Here is a 20,967-nt window from a genome sequence, read left to right as displayed (position 1 = left end):
GTAAGTGTTCCATTGTACAAACAGGACATTTATAGAATATGTACAGCTTTGGCAACATAATAAAGTTATCGTAAATAAAGCTCATGGTCTCTTCATGAAGGTGAAACAAGGTGAGTCGTCATCGAACACCTGCGCAAGTATTTACTAAACAACATGTTTCAAGACATTCAGCATAACTTTAATTACATCATAACGGTTTCATCAGGGATCAGTTTCACATTTGATCACTTAGTGCAGACGGTTCTGTATCTTGGATCCTCAGAGAACCCGTCAGGATGGAAGCAGGAGGTTCTCTATCTTGGATCCTCAGAGAACCCGTCAGGATGGAAGCAGGAGGTTCTGCATCTTGGATCCTCAGAGAACCCGTCAGGATGGAAGCAGGAGGTTCTGCATCTTGGATCCTCAGAGAACCCGTCAGGATGGAAGCAGGAGGTTCTGCATCTTGGATCTTTTTTTTTCATCAAAAGAAACAAATGTGTTTTAAAGTTTTCGTCTTAAAAACATTAAGATTAATACCTACAAAAATAAAACAAATGTTCCCAGAAACCCACGAAGGTCGATTACAAAGTACACGTCTTTATTATCTTTACTTTAATATAAACTACACGTTTCTGAAGGCGACCTTTAAATTTGTTTAGGCACAAGATTGAACAGGAGAGAGGAAGCGAGAACACTCCTCCATCCTAAAGCGCTCCCTCGCTCCCTACCTCCCTACCTCCTAGATGCCGTAACAGACCCAGTGAACGAAAAGCCCAAAAAGGTCAGACGGTGATTTATTGTGTGTAGTTATTTCAAGGCCGCCAGGTGTTCTTCAGAGAACTGGGAATGATTTTCTTTTAAAAATAAATATATTTATAAAATCGCACAATATCACAATAATTGGCTGCATCAAAACAATTTATGAAACCTTAGTTTCTCTTTGCACTATTTAAAAAAAATTAAAATTTAAAGCATCCTCGCTCTTCAATCAATGCATCCAACGTGTTGCCTTCAAGAGCGTCGGTCCGTTTGAGTCTTTTAAACGTTCGGTTTAAAGCCGTTCAACTTCAGACGTTCCCGTGGACGGAGCGGCGGAGGATCCGGAGGCGGGACATGACCTCGTCCCAGTCCAGGTAGGCGCCCTCCAGGTGCCGCGGCCGGTCGGGCCGGCTCCGGTAGGACCGCCGGCTGTGCAGCAGACGCCAGTTATCGAAGGTCAGCATGTTGCCTGCGATGCAACAACAACAACAACAACAACACATCAGTCACCAGGAAATAAGAGGTGGATTTCATTTAATTTGATTAAATTTAATAGTTCATGAGGGAAAAAAATGCTTCTTGGCCTCAGAAGTAAATCAGTTACTCGACGTGCCAACGTTTGTATCTGATGAAGCACTCAAATCATTTCCTACACTTTGTTTACAAAGAAGGTTAAAAGAAGAACCGCTACACTGTGATTTAGAGAGGGCGACGCCCCACTCGAGGTCACTCAAGGTCATTTGATCAGACGATACACTCCCTGTTTCCTCTGTCTGGTCACGTTGCATCGGAGGGGGGACAGTTTAGGGAGGCGCACACTGACCCGGCGTCAGCCCGTAGGTGACCATGTTCTCTGGCCGGCTCAAGATGTCCACGAAGGCCCTCAGGGCCCGGTAGAAGGGCTGGACCTGGTGCACCGGGAGGTCCAGCACCGAGTCCCTGGTGGCGTTGTTGAAGTTTATCCTCACGACGCGGCCATCGGCGTCCACTCTGCTCAGCGAGGAAGAAGAAGAAGAAGAAGGTCAAAATAGATGAAACTAATTATTGATTAAATATCGATTAATCTGGTGCATCAAATTGAAGAACATATTTAAAAACATCTCATGGTTTTTAACTTGAGACCCAACGTCTCAAGGAGTCATCAATTAAACAAGACGACAATCAATGGAGACAATCAATTATGAAAATAGTTTTTTGTTCCATTTCTTTCACCCAGAAAGGATTTGAAGGCGTCTTTTTATTTACTGGACACATTAATTAAATATCAAACCGATCTCGTCGTTTATATTTTTAATGCTTAAGTTCCACTACAAATGGTTGTGAGAACTAAATATATTATTATTATTATTACTACTTCTGACCAGCAGATGGCAGCGTCCCATTCCAAATCACACACACAAAAACTCCTCTGCATCCATTTCTTTCTTTCTTTAAACATCTTTTAGATCCTTGCACGGAGAGCGTAAATGTGTCCGCGTGAGGTATATAATATATATATATATAATATATATATAGATGCGTCTTACTCGATGACGCTCTTCTTGGACTGCAGCATGAAGTCGCAGTAGTCCGTCCCCGTGTCGGTGAAGTCCACCAGGGCCGAGGTGAGCGTCCCGAAGGCCTCCGGGTCTTCTCTCTGCAGCAGCTCGGCCGCGTGGAAGCCGTCCACCATCTCGCTCTCTCCGCCTTCCTCGGCGTCGCTGATGCAATGCAGCAACTGCACCTGCACAACACACACACACACACACACGCACGCACGCACACACAGGCTTGTTTCTACACCTCTGAGGACATAAAAGCCAGGCGGCACCACATGAAGGCGTGAGTGACCTCATAGGTTTAGTTTGACTCACTCCAGGTGCGAAGTGCAGTGCCGGGTAGTCCGTGTGGAGGCTGAGCTTTCCTGAAGTGTAGGCCACGTTGTTGGCCATGAACTTGTCCTGGACCTGCCACGTGTGCCTGAAGACAAAGACAACATTCAGTCACACACACACACTTCTGGTTCATTACTTTATTTTGGCTTTAGGAGGACAAAAAAATAAAGACGAGATGACGTAGAAAACTTCTTGGGGACGCAGTCGAGCGCTAACGAGGTGAGGTTCTCTCCCCGTGTTCTGTTTGGTTGCTCGACTCGGAGAACCGGTCTGGTTTCTTGGCTTCCAGCCGCATGAGCTCATGCGGCTGGCGGCTTCACGCTCCAAACCTCAAGTTCTGACTGAGTGCACCAGGTAATTCCTCTGGCTTAAAAGAAAAGAAAAAGAAGAAGAAGAAGAAGAAGAAGAATGGAATGCTCTGCGGTTGTTTTCGCTGCTCTCCGTCAAAGTGATGAGCTCTGGTGTGATGACAGACGCTCTAACCTTCACCATGGAAACCAAATTCATTTTAAGCTTACAGATAACTCACCAGTGGGGACTTTTTTCCCTTAAAACGTGAGAATCTGAGAACTGAGGGATGTAAATAAGAAGTTTTTTTTTTTATAACTAATAACCCTCTCCGGGCTCATCGCCAGCTGAAACGTGAGCCGTGGAAACTACGACCCGCTCGGGCTTTCCGGCTTCTCACCCGTAGAACGTGAGCCGGAGGTAGCCGATCCTCTCGGCGAGCCTCGCCACGGCGCCCCGCTCCGCCGGCGCCCCCTTCAGGTGGACGACGCCCACGCGACGCAGGGCCGAGAGCCAGTCCAGCGCCGCCTTGTCGTCGCGCAGGACGTCCCGGTAGTCGGCCGCGGGGACGCGCAGCTCGGAGTCCCAGTGGTAGCGCTCTGGAAGGAGAGGGGGGGGGGGGGGGGGGGGAGTATTGCATCATCATAAACAAACGCACACAAATTAATTAAAAGCCACACACACATCTTGAATCACAAAGGTGTGCAGCAGGAGTGAGCGACAGTGGAGCCCAAAACCTTTTCCACACGTCACTACTTTTAGAGCACACATTGCTCCCCCCCCCTCCCCCCATCCCCCCATCCCCCCATCCCTCCCTCCCTCCCTCCCAAGATGATGGAAAGAAAGTTGAATAATGTGCGGTAGGAGCTGTCTGCTGAGGGGCTGAGGGCAAAATAAATCACACACACACACACACACAACCCCATAAAACATATCATGAATGTGTGCAAAACATTTTTTCCAGCTTGAAAAAAAGAAAAAAAAAAGAAAGAAAGAAAGATATTTGAAGCTAATGGAGCGAGCCGCAAAAAAAAAAAAAGAAGCAAACAAATTTATGTAGAACTTAATTGTTGCTCCCCAGTCTCCATTGGCAACGGTTCAAATTAAAGTCTGCTCACTTCAAGATGAATAGCTCGCTGGGAAAAATAAAAATATAAATACAGGTTCAGCCCGTCTGTGAAAAAAAAGAAAAAGAGAAACCCTCCCACTGCTCTCCGCCCAGCTGGCTCGACTCCTCTTTTTTTCCGTCTCCGATGACTTCCACAGAAACAGCTGCTAAGTGCATCGCAGGAGGAGGAAGACGGGTTCAGGTGAGGAGCTCGTGGACCAAACCCTCAGTCCGCTACCTTCTCGTGGACCAAACCCTCAGTCCGCTACCTTCTCGTGGACCAAACCCTCAGTCCGCTACCTGCTCGTGGACCAAACCCTCAGTCCGCTACCTTCTCGTGGACCAAACCCTCAGTCCGCTACCTTCTCGTGGACCAAACCCTCAGTCTGCTACCTTCTCGTGGACCAAACCCTCAGTCCGCTACCTGCTTGCTTCACTACAATCAAGTACTTCACTATACAGATTTTGGGGTACTTTATACTTCTATTGTACCGTTTACGCCACTACAGTTACATCCATTAAAACAATAATCTTATTAAAAACGACGCATTGGACAGTCCCATATTTAAACTGCAACGTTTCCCAGTAATCCAAATGTATAATGCACACTTTTACTTTTGATACTTTAACACTAACGTGTATTAAAGTACACAACTGTTTCAACGCAGGAATTTTACCTGAAATAGGATTCTCATCACGCAGTCTTTTTACTTTTTATTTAAGTAAAAGCTCCGCCCACTTCTCCCACCACTAAGTAAAGCCTCTTCTGACTGAATTTCTCCTTAAACTCATTTTCACCGTTTCACCTCATTGAGAGCAACTAAAATGACTTTAAAGACATTTGGTAACGTTATTTATATCCATTAAAAAAGACATATTCCCCATTAACAGCTCAAATCTGCATATGGCATTTCATTTGAGACTAAATGTTAAATGTATATTGTTTTTGTGTTTGATGGCCTTTAAAGAGGTTTTAAATTGTGAGAAGTTTCAAAAATAATTAAAAAATGTTCTTTTAAACAGATATTTATTTCCAGACATTTGAAAAAGAAACGCCGATTTATATTCCAGTCAACAACTAGCGTACGAGTTAGTGTGTGTGTGTGTGTGTACATGCAATGCAGCTGCAAGAGAACTCCCCCCAGCCGTTTCAATAAACACACCTTTATCTGTGGAACATACCTGGATCTCTCACACACACACACACACACACACACACACACACACACACACACACACACACACACACACACACACACACACACACACACACACACACACACACACACACACACACACACACACACACACACACACACACACACACACACACACACACACACACACACACACACACACACACACACACACACACACACACCAAGCGGGGAGGTCTGACTTCACCATGATGACTGACAGTGAATCCAATCATCATCATCATCATCATCATCAGCGAGCTTTCCGTGCAGTCGGATGTAAAAAAAATAATCTCAAAAGAGACGACAAAGAGAGGATTTAACCCAAATATAGTCGATCCGTGAAGGAATTACAGTTCTACACTGAAGGAAGAAACGTGCGCTTTGCGGGTGAAAAAAAAAGAAACTAGGGAAATGTGTTGAAAGGAGTCCTAATTTCTGTGTAGAGAGACATCTGACATGTGGAAGCTTTAGCTGGCCGACGGTGTGTTTGACAGATCTGAATCTAAAAGCTGCTTTCAGACATCATGAACATTACAGTTTGGATTCCTCTCGTGTGTGTGTGTGTGTGTGTGTGTGTGTGTGTGTGTGTGTGTGTGCGTGTGTGTGGATGAACCGGTTAAGCCGAAGTTGTAAATGATGTGTGAACCGGACGGACCTCCTTCGTTTCCAGGGAGCTTTTTTTTTTTTTTTTTTTTTTTTTTCCCCAACAAGTGACAAGAGGGTTAAATTCAGACCAGATGGCCAAAAAAAAAGGAGAGGAGACGCCATCTACCTGCACAGGTGAGGGCTTTGTGGATGACTGGCACCTTTATGGAAGCAGTGAAATTATGGGAGAGATTATTGTGAAGCCGAACGCAGAACTTAATATGTAAAAAAAGACATTAACGAGGGATCTGAGATCTTAAAGGTTTCCGACATCATTTAAAGATCCCACAATGCACCATTTCCTGTTTCCCTGACAGACGGTCCTTTTGGGGGGGTTGAAGGGGGGGGGCATTACGAGCGACTCAAAGCGTCAATGACAGACGACACTTCCTTTCACGACGTGAGCCGGCGAGAGAAAGTGTGCGAGAAACTCGCTGCGAGTGTTCGGGCATGTTTCTACAAAGTCTAGCAAATCCATTTCACCTGTTTCACATCCCAGTCGCATGAAATTAGTCGTGATTCCCTCCCGGACTAAATAAACATGACAAGCGCAAAATTACCCCCCCGAGAAGATGACATGGTTCAAATATGAAAAGCATCTGGCAGGAGTTTGCCTAAATCACTGGCAGACTCACAGCTGAGCTGTCGATCAGGTCGTCAGGGACACGACGCAGCGCCGAAAACCCGGAGAGGCCAAAACTAATATTTTTAAAGAAATACGACAGGCTGTTGGAAAATTATTGATACATGCGTCATTTTCTAAGCAATATTTCACGGCCGCGGCAACTTCTTCGTTCTTAAAAGCTGCATTCTCTCTCCTGACCACCAGGGGGCGACTCCTCTGGTTGTATAGAAGTCTATGCTTCATGTGTTAAAGCTGCATTCTCTCTCCTGACCACCAGGGGGCGACTCCTCTGGTTGTATAGAAGTCTACGCTTCATGTGTTAAAGCTGCATTCTCTCTCCTGACCACCAGGGGGCGACTCCTCTGGTTGTATAGAAGTCTACGCTCCACGTGTTAAAGCTGCATTCTCTCTCCTGACCACCAGGGGGCGACTCCTCTGGTTGTATAGAAGTCTACGCTCCATGTGTTAAAGCTGCATTCTCTCTCCTGACCACCAGGGGGCGACTCCTCTGGTTGTATAGAAGTCTACGCTTCATGTGTTAAAGCTGCATTCTCTCTCCTGACCACCAGGGGGCGACTCCTCTGGTTGTATAGAAGTCTACGCTTCATGTGTTAAAGCTGCCTTCTCTCTCCTGACCACCAGGGGGTGACTCCTCTGGTTGTATAGAAGTCTATATAAATGACTCTACTTCTCTTGATTTATTCCCTCAGTAAACATTGTAAACATTAGTTTTTGGTCTCAATCTCTAGTTTCAAGTCTTCTTCAATACAGCGTGATGTTCATTTAGTAAATTATGGTCATTTAGAGTCAAACAGACCATAAAGCAGGGGATGCTTCAAGAATGTGTTCATTAGGAAAACTGTGGGGGGGGGGGGGAACACAAAAAATAAGCGTAATCCGGGTTGACCGTCAGCTGTGCTGTGAACCAATGGAGCCAACGGGGGTTCCAGTCAAGGGAGGTAAAAGGTTGATCTCAACCAATCGTGTGTCCAAACAATGCCAACTGTACATTTGGGATATTAAGAGACTCGAGGAGACGTCTGTGAGAGCTCCTCCAGGAAGTTCGAGGTTAAATTCCAGGCTCTCAGGGATTTGTTCGCTCCCGAGGAAGGAGACACTGACAACGGTGAGCTTGTGTTTGGTAAGAACATGCAGACCCGTTCTTGACCCTCACTCTCGAATCAGTTTTCCATATGGCAGAGGGGGGGGGGGGGGGGGGGGGGGGCGTCTAAATGAGACTCCCATTTATACAGATGTCCAGAAGCGCCGCTGAGTTACGCCGTTTCCACATGCAGACACATGTGCGAGGGCGATAAACTAGAGATGTTACCGAACCGCGTTTAAGTTAAATGGAGAAAAACTGACTGGACAGTTGAGTTACGGTGCAGGTAAAGTCGTTAAAATCTGCCCTCCTAAAAAACGATGGAAAACACGTTCTATATTTGGGAGCGTGTTGAAAACAGATTTGAAAGTCTTCAATATCGTGAGATATAAGTGTCCTCGTCCGACTATTTCCATGTCCCACCGCTCAGATTAATAGCTGCCGCTGAACTACATGCCGCGGTCTTCGAGTTGCACGAAGAGAAAACATTAGTCGGACATAAAGAGCGCGGGAGGTATATAATATGCCCAGAGCTCCAATTTTCATATTGACCTCTCAGTGTCCCTCGTGCACTTCACTTTTCACTGCGGCGAGAGCGCTTTAACAGGCAGCGCTCGGGCCATTAAAATGTAGCTGCGCCGCATTGAGAGAAGAAAGAAAGAGAGAGAGAGAGAGAGAGAGAGAGAGAGAGAGAGAGAGAGAGAGAGAGAGAGAGAAGTTCAAACCGTGGCCTGCGCTCCAGCGAGTGAACGTCACGGAGAAGTTAAGGAGCGAGAAAGCGGAGCCAGCTTCCTCCGAAGCGAGCGGTGTTCATCCTCCATCTTTGAAAAAAGTAGACCCCTTCCCTCCCTCCTCGGTAGTCAGGAGGATATAATTAAACCCAGACAGAGAGTGTGTGTGTGCGTGTGTGTGAAAAAAAGAATCTCCTCTATATAATGAGTATCTGTCTGTAAATTCTTATGGGGGGGGGGGGGGGATCTGTTTACACTTCAACATGAATGGAGTAGTTATGCAACACACACACACACACACACACACACACACACACACACACACAGTCTGGACCAGAGCAGGAGCCTCTCAGCCCTGTGGTTCCTTCAGGACCGTGTGTGTGTGTGTGTGTGTGTGTGTGTGTGTGTGTGTGTGTGTGTGTGTGTGTGTGTGTGTCTGTGTGTGTGTACATGTTCTGTAAGATGAGTTCTCTTTCCAGTCTTTAGAAGAAGAAAAAACAACGGTTGTGGCAAAGAGAAAGAAAATGTGTTGAAATAAGAGTTTCAATCTTTTTAGGTTGAAATTCATTAAAATACTTTTACAAAAAAAATAAAAAATAGGGATTAAACAGCAGAGGATCACACGTCCAAACAGGAAGCGGTATAATTGGATATCTGTGATACAGCTGAAGTGGAAACTCTGCCTTTCAAATAATTATGAAAAATGAAAGTGCAAAAGGTCAAATTTCACAATGAACTTCTTAATGTGGTTCCAGTGGAAAGAAAATATGAAAATATGAAAATATGATCTGCTTGTATTTTTGCAACGCATTACAGATAATGTGTTTGTTCCCATATTGCTGTTCTGGGAATCTAAATTGATGACACTGATTACTTCAACATGTTTCTGCGGTGAAATCTGTCAGGACACTGTGCATCACAATTAACTTTCATGGACTAAAAACAACACTGTGAAAGGGTTAAATATGTAAGACAAAAACATCGACAACTCCCAGACCGGACGACTACGTGGTAGAGACCCGTCAATCACAAGGTAGCCCCGCCCTAAAGCATATTTGACTCAAGGACCACCAGTGGAGTCGCCCCCTGGTGGTCAGGAGAGAGAATGCAGCTTTAACACATGAAGCGTAGACTTCTATACAACCAGAGGAGTCGCCCCCCCTGGTGGTCAGGAGAGAGAATGCAGCTTTAACACATGAAGCGTAGACTTCTATACAACCAGAGGAGTCGCCCCCCTGGTGGTCAGGAGAGAGAATGCAGCTTTAACACATGAAGCGTAGACTTCTATACAACCAGAGGAGTCGCCCCCCTGGTGGTCAGGAGAGAGAATGCAGCTTTAACACATGAAGCGTAGACTTCTATACAACCAGAGGAGTCACCCCCTGGTGGTCAGGAGAGAGAATGCAGCTTTAACACATGAAGCGTAGACTTCTATACAACCAGAGGAGTCGCCCCCCTGGTGGTCAGGAGAGAGAATGCAGCTTTAACACATGAAGCGTAGACTTCTATACAACCAAAGGAGTCGCCCCCTGGTGGTCAGGAGAGAGAATGCAGCTTTAACACAAGAAGCGTAGACTTCTATACAACCAGAGGAGTCGCCCCCTGGTGGTCAGGAGAGAGAATGCAGCTTTAACACACGAAGCATAGACTTCTATACAACCAGAGGAGTCGCCCCCCTGGTGGTCAGGAGAGAGAATGCAGCTTTAACACATGAAGCGTAGACTTCTATACAACCAGAGGAGTCGCCCCCTGGTGGTCAGGAGAGAGAATGCAGCTTTAACACATGAAGCGTAGACTTCTATACAACCAGAGGAGTCGCCCCCCTGGTGGTCAGGAGAGAGAATGCAGCTTTAACACATGAAGCGTAGACTTCTATACAACCAAAGGAGTCGCCCCCTGGTGGTCAGGAGAGAGAATGCAGCTTTAACACAAGAAGCGTAGACTTCTATACAACCAGAGGAGTCGCCCCCTGGTGGTCAGGAGAGAGAATGCAGCTTTAACACACGAAGCATAGACTTCTATACAACCAGAGGAGTCGCCCCCTGGTGGCCAGGAGAGAGAATGCAGCTTTAACACACGAAGCGTAGACTTCTATACAACCAGAGGAGTCGCCCCCTGGTGGCCAGGAGAGAGAATGCAGCTTTAACACACGAAGCGTAGACTTCTATACAACCAGAGGAGTCGCCCCCTGGTGGCCAGGAGAGAGAATGCAGCTTTAACACATGAAGCGTAGACTTCTATACAACCAGAGGAGTCGCCCCCTGGTGGCCATTGGCTTCACTTTTGACAAAGGCGTGTCTCCAGAGTGAAATATGAGGCAGTATGGAAAGTTTAAATCAGGTATCACTCGCTGCTTGCCAGGAGGAAACATTCCTGTTCTTCAGATACTTCACTGTGAGAAGCGCAGTAAATCATGACGGTGCGCGTTCATCCCGTTAATTCTTCTAAGACAGCTGCGTTGTGATTTATGGCCTTGTATAAAAAAGATAAAAATAAAAGCCCATCTCTTTGATCAACGGGGTAATCAATTAGAAAGCATTCATTAGTTTCAGACCAGTGCAGTCCAATCAGCGCGGGCCCTTTTGTCAGCAGTCTGAATGCATTATGTGTATTCATTTTTAATGTATTAGCATAGCACCAATTACATACACATTATAAATACATTTGGGAGGAGATGAGCACATTGTGATTTTCAGTCCGCAGCAGCCTCCTCAAATCAGTTCCGTTACACGAAATTTGTGAAATGCAGACTTATTCCTTAAAATTGGACGACATTAAAACTCACCGTTGAGGAAAAGCTCTTCTTTCAACGCTCGCCTGGCCGCAGCAGAGAAGCAGCGTTTCTTCAGCCACTCCGCGTCAAACACGCTGGCGTGCCGGTCGGGCCACGAGACGGACACCTGTCGAGAGAGACATGAACGCTCACTGATCCCGATTGACCCTTCGCTAAGCCCCGCCCCCTCGCTGTCACCAACCGCACAAAGTGTTTGTATTATTTTAGAGAGAAGCTGACAGAAGGGTGTCATATATGTGTTTGAAGGACATATTCAGGATGTCTGACTAAACAGCAAAAACAGATTAATTACACGGTTTGTTCAGTGAAAACTAGTATTTGGCTAAAGAGGTAATTTATAACGTTATGACGCGTTTACGTGCCATCTCGTAAAATGTAGTGTTGGTGAGAAAGTTGAATAAATCCAGTTGTTTGAATGAGATGTTTTCACAACGAGACATAAATAGATAGAGATTAATTATGAGCCGTTTACACTAAGCAGCTTATAAAACATCATTAAAACTACCAATGACAAGATTTGTTTTAATCCATAAAGATACAATCTTTTATTTCCTAATAATTTTAATTGGGTGTTTTATGAAGTATAAAAACACTATAACTTGGTTATAGTCATTTAAAAAGGATAACATTTAGAAGTTTGTTCTTGTTTACACTGTCTTCAGAGCGATTTAAATGATTTATGAATAGTCTGGAAGACCAGCTGACTAATCAAACTAATGGATCTGCCGACATGGATCATCAATGATCGGTGGCAGGGAAAAAAAAAAAAAATCATGTGAAACAACAAATGCATTAAAAGAAATAATCTAAAATAATCTAAAATATTGGATCTGTATGTGCACCATCTTTTTGTTTGTTTTGGCTCATGCAGCCACCTAAATCGTGCTGGTGGATTTTTTATTAGAGTAATGGTGGAATGTTTGCTTTTAGTTGTGATTAAATCGATCTCTATTAAGTGTTTGGTCTGCAAAACATCAGAGAAGAATTCCCTACAGATGCTATTAAATGTCTGAAATTACACAATTATGAAATATGCAAGCCCCGCCCCCCCCACCCCATCACAGCTAACCCTGAATGGGCCCCTTTACTGCAGAGTAGGCAAACATTTTACCATCTTCCATTTTGAGGCTGTACTTTATGAGCGTGTCCAGATGGGATGCCACACAAATCACACGTCGCTCCGAAAGAAGATAGTTTCTTTTCAAAAATTAAAGCTATATTTACATAGTTTGATTTATTGTTCACGGCAACATTTCACATATATTTCGTACGTTAACGCAACTAAAATGTATATTATTATCATAGTTAAAAATGACTGATAAATGGCCCCTACCTTGTTGTCATTGGTGACCTCCACGGCGTTGACTCCTACGTGGACGTCGAGATCCAACATCAGCAGCTTCCGGGCCTGAGCGGAGTCCAGGGTGCACAGCGGACACGGGCAGTTGTCTCTCAGCCAGGTGAACGGGTACAGACTGTGGCCTCCGTCCTCCCACTCCACCTCCATCATCCGCTCCTCGTGCAGAGCGCGGACGTTCCTCACCGAGTGTCGAGCCAGAGGGAGGGGGGCGGACCCCAGGGTGTGCTGCCCGCGAAGCGGCATCCAAGTCAGGCGAGAGGGTGGCGGACTCGCAGCCCGTCCTGGTCCACGCCAAGCCCTCAGAGGCCGGCAGACCATCGCAGAGGTGCTCCTCTGCAGGGCGGGCAGGGCGCGACGCGAAAATGTACACATCCACATTTCAGCCAACGACGTGTCCGGATTAGAAAGGGCCACCGACTCTGTAGTTAATGAGAAAGGGAAGCAAATACTTTTTTTTTTTTTAAAGGGTGTGTAATAAATATAATTAGGAGAGAGCTATTAAAGCTTAATTTACTCATGTCAGCAAATACATTTTCTGTATGGCATCAAATTAAATTGCGCAAATGGGGGGAAAAAGGTAAAATAATGCAGCAACTTGATATTTAAATTCCGACGCCCCATTTGAGAAGCAACGTTTTGGTCCTCCATTCAAAGAGTGCAGTGATTAATGATCATCAAATATCTAATACAGGTAATAATTTGTCTTTAAAAAAAGAATTAAAAAGGCGCACCTCGGGGCATCAACCGCTTGACATTAACTACTTTCCATCACTTTTGTTGTCATCTGATCTTTCTTTGTATAAATTACCGATGTACTGCACAATATACATCCTAGTCCTCGACTGCACTTTATTTATTTATTTATTATTCTGTTTGTACTATTTTAACTGTTTATTTCACGTCATGTTTTGCACGTTTGTATTTATTAAATGTTGTCCTTTCTGTGGACCCCAGGAAGATTAGCGGCCGCTAAGGCTTCAGCTAATGGGGATCCAGTTAATAAACTAAATAAAACTAAACTAAACTAAAATGTCATCAAATGTCTTGTTTTGTCTGACCAACAGTCAGAAAAAAAACATATTCAACTCATTATGTTGAGACAAGGAACAGCAGCAATGTTTAAAAAAGGTACATTACAATGTAAAACAATCAATCAGTAAATATGCTAATTATTGAATTAATCAAGTGTAGCAGCCTCTACAGAATGATATATCTTTATATCTTTATATAGAGATATATATAAATATATAGAGCTTATATCACACTTTTAGTTTCAAAGCTTACCTTCCTTCACATCCGGGTTTCACCGGGTTTGCTTGAATTAAAGTGACATTAAAATAAAAGTGCTTAAAGTTACCCGTTAGTAACTGGAAAGTTCTTCTTCCCCACGAGCGTCGCCTCCGTCAACAACATGGAAGTGAGCGCGCGCGCGCCCGCGCGCGTGTGTGTGTGAGAGGGCGGAAGTAGGTGAAAGGTTGATCCTCCGGGGATGACGTAACCACCGCGAGGGCGCGACCGTTGCTCACTCGACGCGTCACTCAACGCGGACGCGTCGACAAAGAACTACTAAAGATGGCGTCGCGGTGTAGTTTTAAGCTCGTCGAAGGGAGATGACGTCACCGTCGTTTGACTTTTTAACGTGTTAAAAAATGGCTGAAACAGAAGGAACAACGTAGTTAACAATAAACCCTTAATAATAGATATTTCACCCACCCCAAAAAAATCCATCCAATGGTTTGTTGACATATTTTAGTCATGGACAAAAAAAAACTGACATTAATCCTGAATTTATTTAAAATCTAAATTATATATCAGCGTCCCCAGGGGACTTTGCAGTCTTGTCCACAGCCGAGTGAACATATTAAAGTTTACGTTTAAAGTATATATTTTTTTAATATTCTAGATTCATTCTTTGTTATTGTTATTTTCTGGCATCGCATTCGCTGGCATGAGGAGGAATGTGAGGATTTTCCTCTTTAGTTCGTGGTAAACGACGGTGAGCTGAACATATTTGGGGTTTTGGACTGATTGTTGAACAAAACAAGGAATTCAAGGACACCACCTTGGCCTCTGGGGAAATTGTTTTGTTGTCTTCTCACATTGCTAAATAAAAATAAAAGAAACCCCATCTCCACATTAACGCAAGTGAAAGTTTTGGGGTGTTTTGTTTCTTTTTCGGACGTACCTCTTTCAGTTTTCCTCCACAGGTGCCTGTAAAAGTAGAGTAGGTCCAACCAATGGAGGTGTGTTTTCCAAGTGACGGTCAACATCCCAGTGGAGGTTTTAACAGCTTCGTTTTGCAATTATTAACCCGAGTTACAACGGGAGTCTCAAAGGGTCTTCCAACTCAGTCACTTTCTGCAACACATTGACTAACAACAACAACAACAACAACAACACTAACCCTGATCAAGCATGCGCTCCACTTTCATGTACACGTAGAGAGATATTACAACATAAATTAATGCAAACATCTTTGAGTATTTTAGGACTCACGTATTTTCTCTTTTATTTATTTTTTTGTAGCAGAATAAATCCAGCGTCCATGACCTCCATCATGGATCCATCACAGTGTTCCGTCAACCTGTGAATGATAACCTCGATCACCAATTCATATATAATATAACAAAGGTTAACCGTTGTTGTTTTAGGTGTTAGGAGGACGCTGCGCCGCAAATTGATACCACAGAGATTAAAATCGGTGTTGCGTAAATGCTGTTAACAATAATAAGAATGTGTTAATCCAAACAAGACAGTTGGCATTCCCCTCTCGTGGAAACACACGATGTGGGCGAAAAGTTTTTCCTTTCAAAAGTCGAAAACAACCACCGCGTGACGCCTTTTACATCGGTAAAAGGACGCAAGGTCAAAGGGTGACCAAAACAAAACAAATAAATCATGTTTTGAAAGGCCTCCTCACATTTCCGCTCCTCGTAAATACCAACAACTTGCCTCGGGCCTTTCAAAGCGGCGTCCGTATAATCTGCAGCCGGTCTCAAAGCCTCGTGGACGGGCACTTTGTAATCACGGAGCGCGTGCACGCCCGGTGGTCACGGTCACGGTCACAGGGATTCAAAATAAGGAATGTTTATCGGGCAATATCTCGTAATATTGTAAACAACAAAAACAAACGTGCAGCGACACTTCAAACACAAACTGTTTATTTATGAAAAACACAAAAGTGTTCGACGTGGAAGTCCTCGAGTGCTGCCTGCAGTCTTATCCGTCAATGTTTTTACAATCTCACCTAGTTACAAAGAATATATATATACATATATATATATATAGATATGTATGCGGCTCGGTTTTAAAATGTTATATAAACGATGAAAACATAATATTGGTGGGGTTTTATTTTGGTTTGTAATAAAGATATTGGCACTCACAGTATTTCTACTTACTTATTATAACACACTGTACATTTAGAGTATACAGCCTGTGCAGAGCAGCACTCTCAAGAAAATAATGGTGCTGCCGGCCTTATAAAAGCAGAAAGAATATTACAAAAGATAAAAATAAAAAAATACAACGCAGGTGGTCCGACATGTGTAAACATTCTCTGATCTTCTCAGAAACATTCATACGACTACACAAAGTCCAGGCCGGCTTTAAGTGCGACGTGACTGTAATGATCTGCTGACTCACTGTTCAAAGCCGTTGTTTCACACACACACACACACACACATTTACACACACACCCCAGGTGAACTCTGTGCACTTACCAAAAAAAATGAGCGTACACCATTGTGTGTTTGCGTGGTGCGTACGTTTACCTTTGGCACGGTGTCTCGGAGCGGGCGGTCAGATTAATATTCTGGAGATATTGCACAAAAAAAAATAGTTTGAGGTGTCATCCCAAAAAAATAATAATTGTTTTTTTTATCATTTAAGAGTTTTCTCCAGAAATCACCATATTATCAAATAAAAATGTAATTTTTTGTCTGTTCGGAAAAAGTAAAATGTCATTAAAAAAACTACAACAACACATTTTCTTTCTTACTTCCTACCAGTTGTTGTTGTTTTTTTACATCACCCCTTCACAGAGATGCATGGCATTAATGCAATGGAGCACAATATCAACTAAAAATAATAAAAGGGCTTCTGATACATCAGATTACAAAAACACAATATGTATATGCAGTGAATATGGGGGGGGGGGGGGCTTTTTGGGTGCAGAAGCCTTCTTCTTTCCCCTTTTGGTAATGAAGCTTTGGAGAAATGTCACATGACCTGGACGTATACATTCCTCCACACCCTTAAAAGTGAAGCAGTGTCCCTGCAACACCATCATCACTACGAGTTATGCGCATTGAACATTTTTGCATTACATTTTAAGTATTTTTTTTGTTTTCTTCTTTCCTATTAAAAGTCAAATGTAAGATATTTAGGCTAAATATGTTTTTTTTGTAATGCAAGTGAACTGGCCCTGTTTTGTTTTTTTTATCCCTGATATAACTACACTTTTTTGTTGTTGTATTTGTTGTCATCCCTGTCTCACACATTCATCCATAAAAAAAAAAATACAAATAAGAAATAAGAAAAAGTCGCTACTGCAAAGTGCAGGGGGGGGGGGACTACTTTCTCTCAGAACTTCATGTATTCGTTCTTCAGCCTGCTCAGCCTCGTGCCGTGGCTGCGGATGATCAGCGACAGGAGCTCGTGCTTGTCCTTCAGTCCCACGGAAATGTCCACCGTGTCCTTCAGGACGTCCCGCGTGTGCACCACCATGCTCAGAAAGTCGTCGTTGAGCCGGTGCTCCTCCTTCAGCTCGCTCTCCTGGCTCTGCTTGAACTTCACCTCCAGCTCCAGCAGCGACTTCTCCGAGCTCGTGAACGCCTCGCCGATCTGAGCCGTCTCCCTCCGCAGGTACCTCCCGTAGTTGTCCTCCCCGTCCAGGTCGAAGGAGATGCTCTTCCCGATCCCTTCCAGGACCCGGGCCGAGTCTTCGATCTGCCTCTTGATGATGGTGAAGTCGTCCCGTATCACGGAGTCCTGGTCCTCGTCGAGACCGCACTTGCGCTCGTCCGTCATCTTGAAGAGCATCTGGCACTTCTCCGGGTCGTCGTTGTCCTCGTAGTCTCCGTCCGGCACGAAGTAGTGATGAAACGTGCCGTTGGACATCTCCGGCTGTAACGGTCCGCGGAAGAAGGCTCCGCACGTCGGCAGCGATAACATCCCGGCACACAGGAGCCAGTGAAGGGCAGCCATTGTGCACACTTTGTCCCCCACACACGCACAAAAAAAAAAAAAAACACTCACGAATAACAAATTAGCTATTTGATGTTTTGTTTTTTTAAACGTTATCTCAGCGGAAAAAAAAGTGCCTTGACGGACTATTTAATCCGCAGCGGAGACATTTCAATCAGGTTGAAAACGTCCAAACTGCGCAGTGAAATTGAGGCTTCAATATCCAAACTGATTAAAACGATTTAAAAAAAAAGTATATATATATATATTTATATTTTACAGCCTCACTCCTTCTTCTTCGTCTTCTTCTTCTTCTTCTTCTGTTAACCGAGCCTGCCAGCGTCCATCGCTACCGGTGAAATAAATGTATGAACGTTTCGTGGAAAAAAACAGCCGGAGCTCAGACCTCCCGACTTCGCTCGGTGCCGCGAACGCAACATCTGGACGTCTGGAGCGTCGCGCTCCGGGGTCTTTTTTTTTTTGTGTGGGGCTAATAATACCTCTCTGCTTCTCTCAAATTACAGCCTCTTCCGTCCCTTTAAAAAAAAAAAGAAAGCCTTTAAAAGCCTTCGCAGAGACCCCGGTGTTATGAAAAGTTATGAGAAGTAAACAAAAAGTGTGGCCACGTGGACGCAACCAGCTCTGTAATTTACAGCGCTTTGATTTCCTGATACTACATCCATAGTTAAATATAACTAAATAATATTTAACTTTCCTGTAACTTTAACTCCACTGTAATTTTATCATAGCATAATAACATCATTTAAACATATGATGCACCGTTACAGACGAAACTGCTCCATGGTAGTTACACATTTTGTACGCAGAATGTGGTATTGCCATATTTATTCACATAAAACATCTGAATACATTCTTCCTCCGCTGCCTGTAAAAAAAAAAAAAGTAGGCAACATCAGTTATTTATTGTAAGAAATATTGACTCCACTTTATCCCCTCCAAACGAGTCGAAACGCATCAAAGAGTACAATTTGGATTTAAAGGTTTTAATTGCTTTTATTTTATTCGTCTTAATCTGCAGTTGATCTCGGTTTTATATTTTCCAATATAAAAGCGTTTGCGTGGCCTGTAGCTCACACAGACTCCATGAGCCGAATGCAGAGGACATGAAAGCGCGTTCCCCAGAGCCTCCTTTTTAAACACACGGTTGACCACCTGTTCTCCGGGCCGCCCCGCCGTGCCTTCCAATTACAGGTCCGGTTTACTTGAAAGGAAATAGAAAATCCACGTGACGGTACGGCCTTTTTGTTTCCTATACCTATACTTTGTCCAGATTCTATACCTTTTTTTCTTTGTTGTTGCTGCGCTGATTATAGTTTCACCTTCTTGGGAAAACACAAAGAAAAAAGACCTAAGAGTGATCTAATTTGCTTTAAACAACAACAAACAAAAAGACACAATTCCACTCAACGTGCACATGCAAAATGTTTCCAGTGGAAACGGCAAAGACGTTACAGCATCACCTTCCTCCTCCTCCTCCTCCTCCTCCTCCTCCCCCTCCTCCTCTCATTTTTCCACTGAGTGAGCTGCGACCTGCGTGAATGAAAAAATCTTGAGCGGACCAGAACGAATTTTAAGTGGTTAACTTGTTAAAAATAAATACATAAAATGAATAGGGGTTAGAGCTAATAAGACAAATAAGGTACGACTAATCCGGGGGGGGGGGGGGGGGGGGGGAATAAATCGGTTTGATTCTGGTAATAATAATAAAACAGACTGTGTTACATAAGTCTTACGTAAACCAGGGTCTGCCATGTGCATCAGTCTCACCGCTCATTTAATCTCTGCATCTAAACCTCAAGAATAATATCAACGAAAAGAGCGTCGCTTTCCATCTTTTTCCGAGCGGTTCCACGAGCACTCGTTTTTCACGTTCTCCACTCCAACGCGACTCCACTTTTATCAGGAACCGTCAGTGCCGACTGCACAGAGAGAATGTGCTGTCAGAGATCAGAGTGGCGGCTCGGCGCGGCGCACCGTGACAGTCTTCTTCTTCTGCAGAAAGAATGTCAACGTGGTGTCAGACGGAATAAAATATGTTTAAATGAAGTCGTGTTGGTTTCAGAGCGTGTCGCTCTTTAGTAAATGTTTGGCATTATATCATTTTAAAGACACAGGACATCTCAATTGATTTAAATTCTTATAATTTTTTTAAATATTATTTTTTTTGCATTAAAAGCTAAAACATTTAAAAAAAAACAGCACGCAGAGATCGTCCCGTTCGCCTCCGAGTCCTCTGAAGCGTTCCCTCGGTTCGGATATTGGATCACGTTCATATGTGTGCAATGCGTATGCTTTTAACGACTTCATTTGTGATGAAGCTAAATTGACCGAGCTGAGGGGTTTGGCAAAGCTGCGCTTCCCAAATCTGAGCTTGACTCAAAGTGAATTAAACTCAAATATGGAACAAATAATAAGAGTTTATGTGACTTTCCTTTTGGGACCAACAGAGGCCGTCTTCTGTTATTGTTCTTGAAAACCTTGTCCACGCATATTGGAACAGAGTGCTCATCAATGTCTCCGTTGTGGGAGGTCTGTGTGTCAAAAAAGCAGAACGGAGAGGCAGAGAACTCGGGTATTCACATATAAGGCGACGTATAACTGGGGGTTCAAGTCATTATTTGAGATAATAGGTCATTTTTATTGAGACTCAAAGTCCTTATTTTAAGACGCTACGTCATTTCTTTAGATACCAAGTCATTATTTCGAGATAATAAGTCCTTATTTTGAGATACTTACACATTATTTGGAGGTAGTAAACAATATATCCAGAAAGTGTTCTTTATTTTAGTTACAAAGTCATTATTATGAGATACTTACACATTATTTGGAGGTATTAAATCAATATAGCCGGAAAGTTTGTCATTATTTTTCAAAAAATAAGTCATTATTTGAGGTTTAGTTCTAGCTACACATGCTGGATGAGACCATCCAGACCTCAATCCAACATTAACTAAGAGATGATTGTTATTATTTATTGAGCCAGTGTCATATTTCATCATCATTATCACGACACTGGCCAAAACCGACCGACTGAACGCCCCACATTCTGCCCCAGAGAGGAGAGGGAGGAGCTGAGGCTTCTCCACTACCCAGCATGCTCCTGGCCGTCTGATGTTCAGTCAAAAGACAATAAGACTGAATTATCTGCCCAGATAATTGTTTTCGTCGCTGCGGTTTCGTACCCCCTCCCAAAAAAAAACGGCAATAAAATACAAAAAATGCTTTTCAGGAATGTTCTTCTGTTTCTGTTTCGTTTTATTTGATTATTTCATGTTTCATTTCATTGTTGTGCTGC

General features: G+C 43.7%; 2 protein-coding genes across 5 annotated transcripts; both read right to left on the bottom strand.

Moving 5' to 3' along the window:
• Positions 1-10: 10 nt before the first annotated feature.
• On the bottom strand, positions 11-13,946 carry bbox1 (butyrobetaine (gamma), 2-oxoglutarate dioxygenase (gamma-butyrobetaine hydroxylase) 1). Of its 4 annotated transcripts, none has more exons than XM_034558351.1 (8): positions 13,822-13,946; positions 12,438-12,883; positions 11,096-11,210; positions 3,301-3,499; positions 2,592-2,697; positions 2,265-2,461; positions 1,562-1,728; positions 11-1,207 (listed from the first exon to the last, which is right to left on the bottom strand). In XM_034558351.1, the coding sequence occupies exons 2-8, from the start codon at positions 12,840-12,842 to the stop codon at positions 1,047-1,049; spliced, it is 1,350 nt and encodes a 449-aa protein (XP_034414242.1). In that variant the 5' UTR covers positions 12,843-12,883; positions 13,822-13,946; the 3' UTR covers positions 11-1,046. The 4 variants fall into 4 exon arrangements, with proteins under 4 accessions (XP_034414242.1, XP_034414233.1, XP_034414224.1 ...); XM_034558342.1 differs by having other exon boundaries at positions 12,438-12,912; positions 13,749-13,917; XM_034558333.1 differs by having other exon boundaries at positions 13,749-13,917.
• A 1,710-nt stretch (positions 13,947-15,656) lies between these two features.
• Positions 15,657-18,067, bottom strand: fibinb (fin bud initiation factor b). The gene has a single exon (XM_034526813.1). The coding sequence runs from the start codon at positions 17,670-17,672 to the stop codon at positions 17,049-17,051; it is 624 nt and encodes a 207-aa protein (XP_034382704.1). The 5' UTR covers positions 17,673-18,067; the 3' UTR covers positions 15,657-17,048.
• Between the last annotated feature and the right edge of the window lie 2,900 nt (positions 18,068-20,967).

The sequence above is a fragment of the Cyclopterus lumpus genome, chromosome 3 (genome assembly GCF_009769545.1).
Source record: "Cyclopterus lumpus isolate fCycLum1 chromosome 3, fCycLum1.pri, whole genome shotgun sequence".
Lineage (NCBI taxonomy): Eukaryota > Metazoa > Chordata > Actinopteri > Perciformes > Cyclopteridae > Cyclopterus > Cyclopterus lumpus.
The sequence above is the reverse complement of the archived record's forward strand: the minus strand, read 5'-3'. Positions and strand labels throughout refer to the sequence as shown.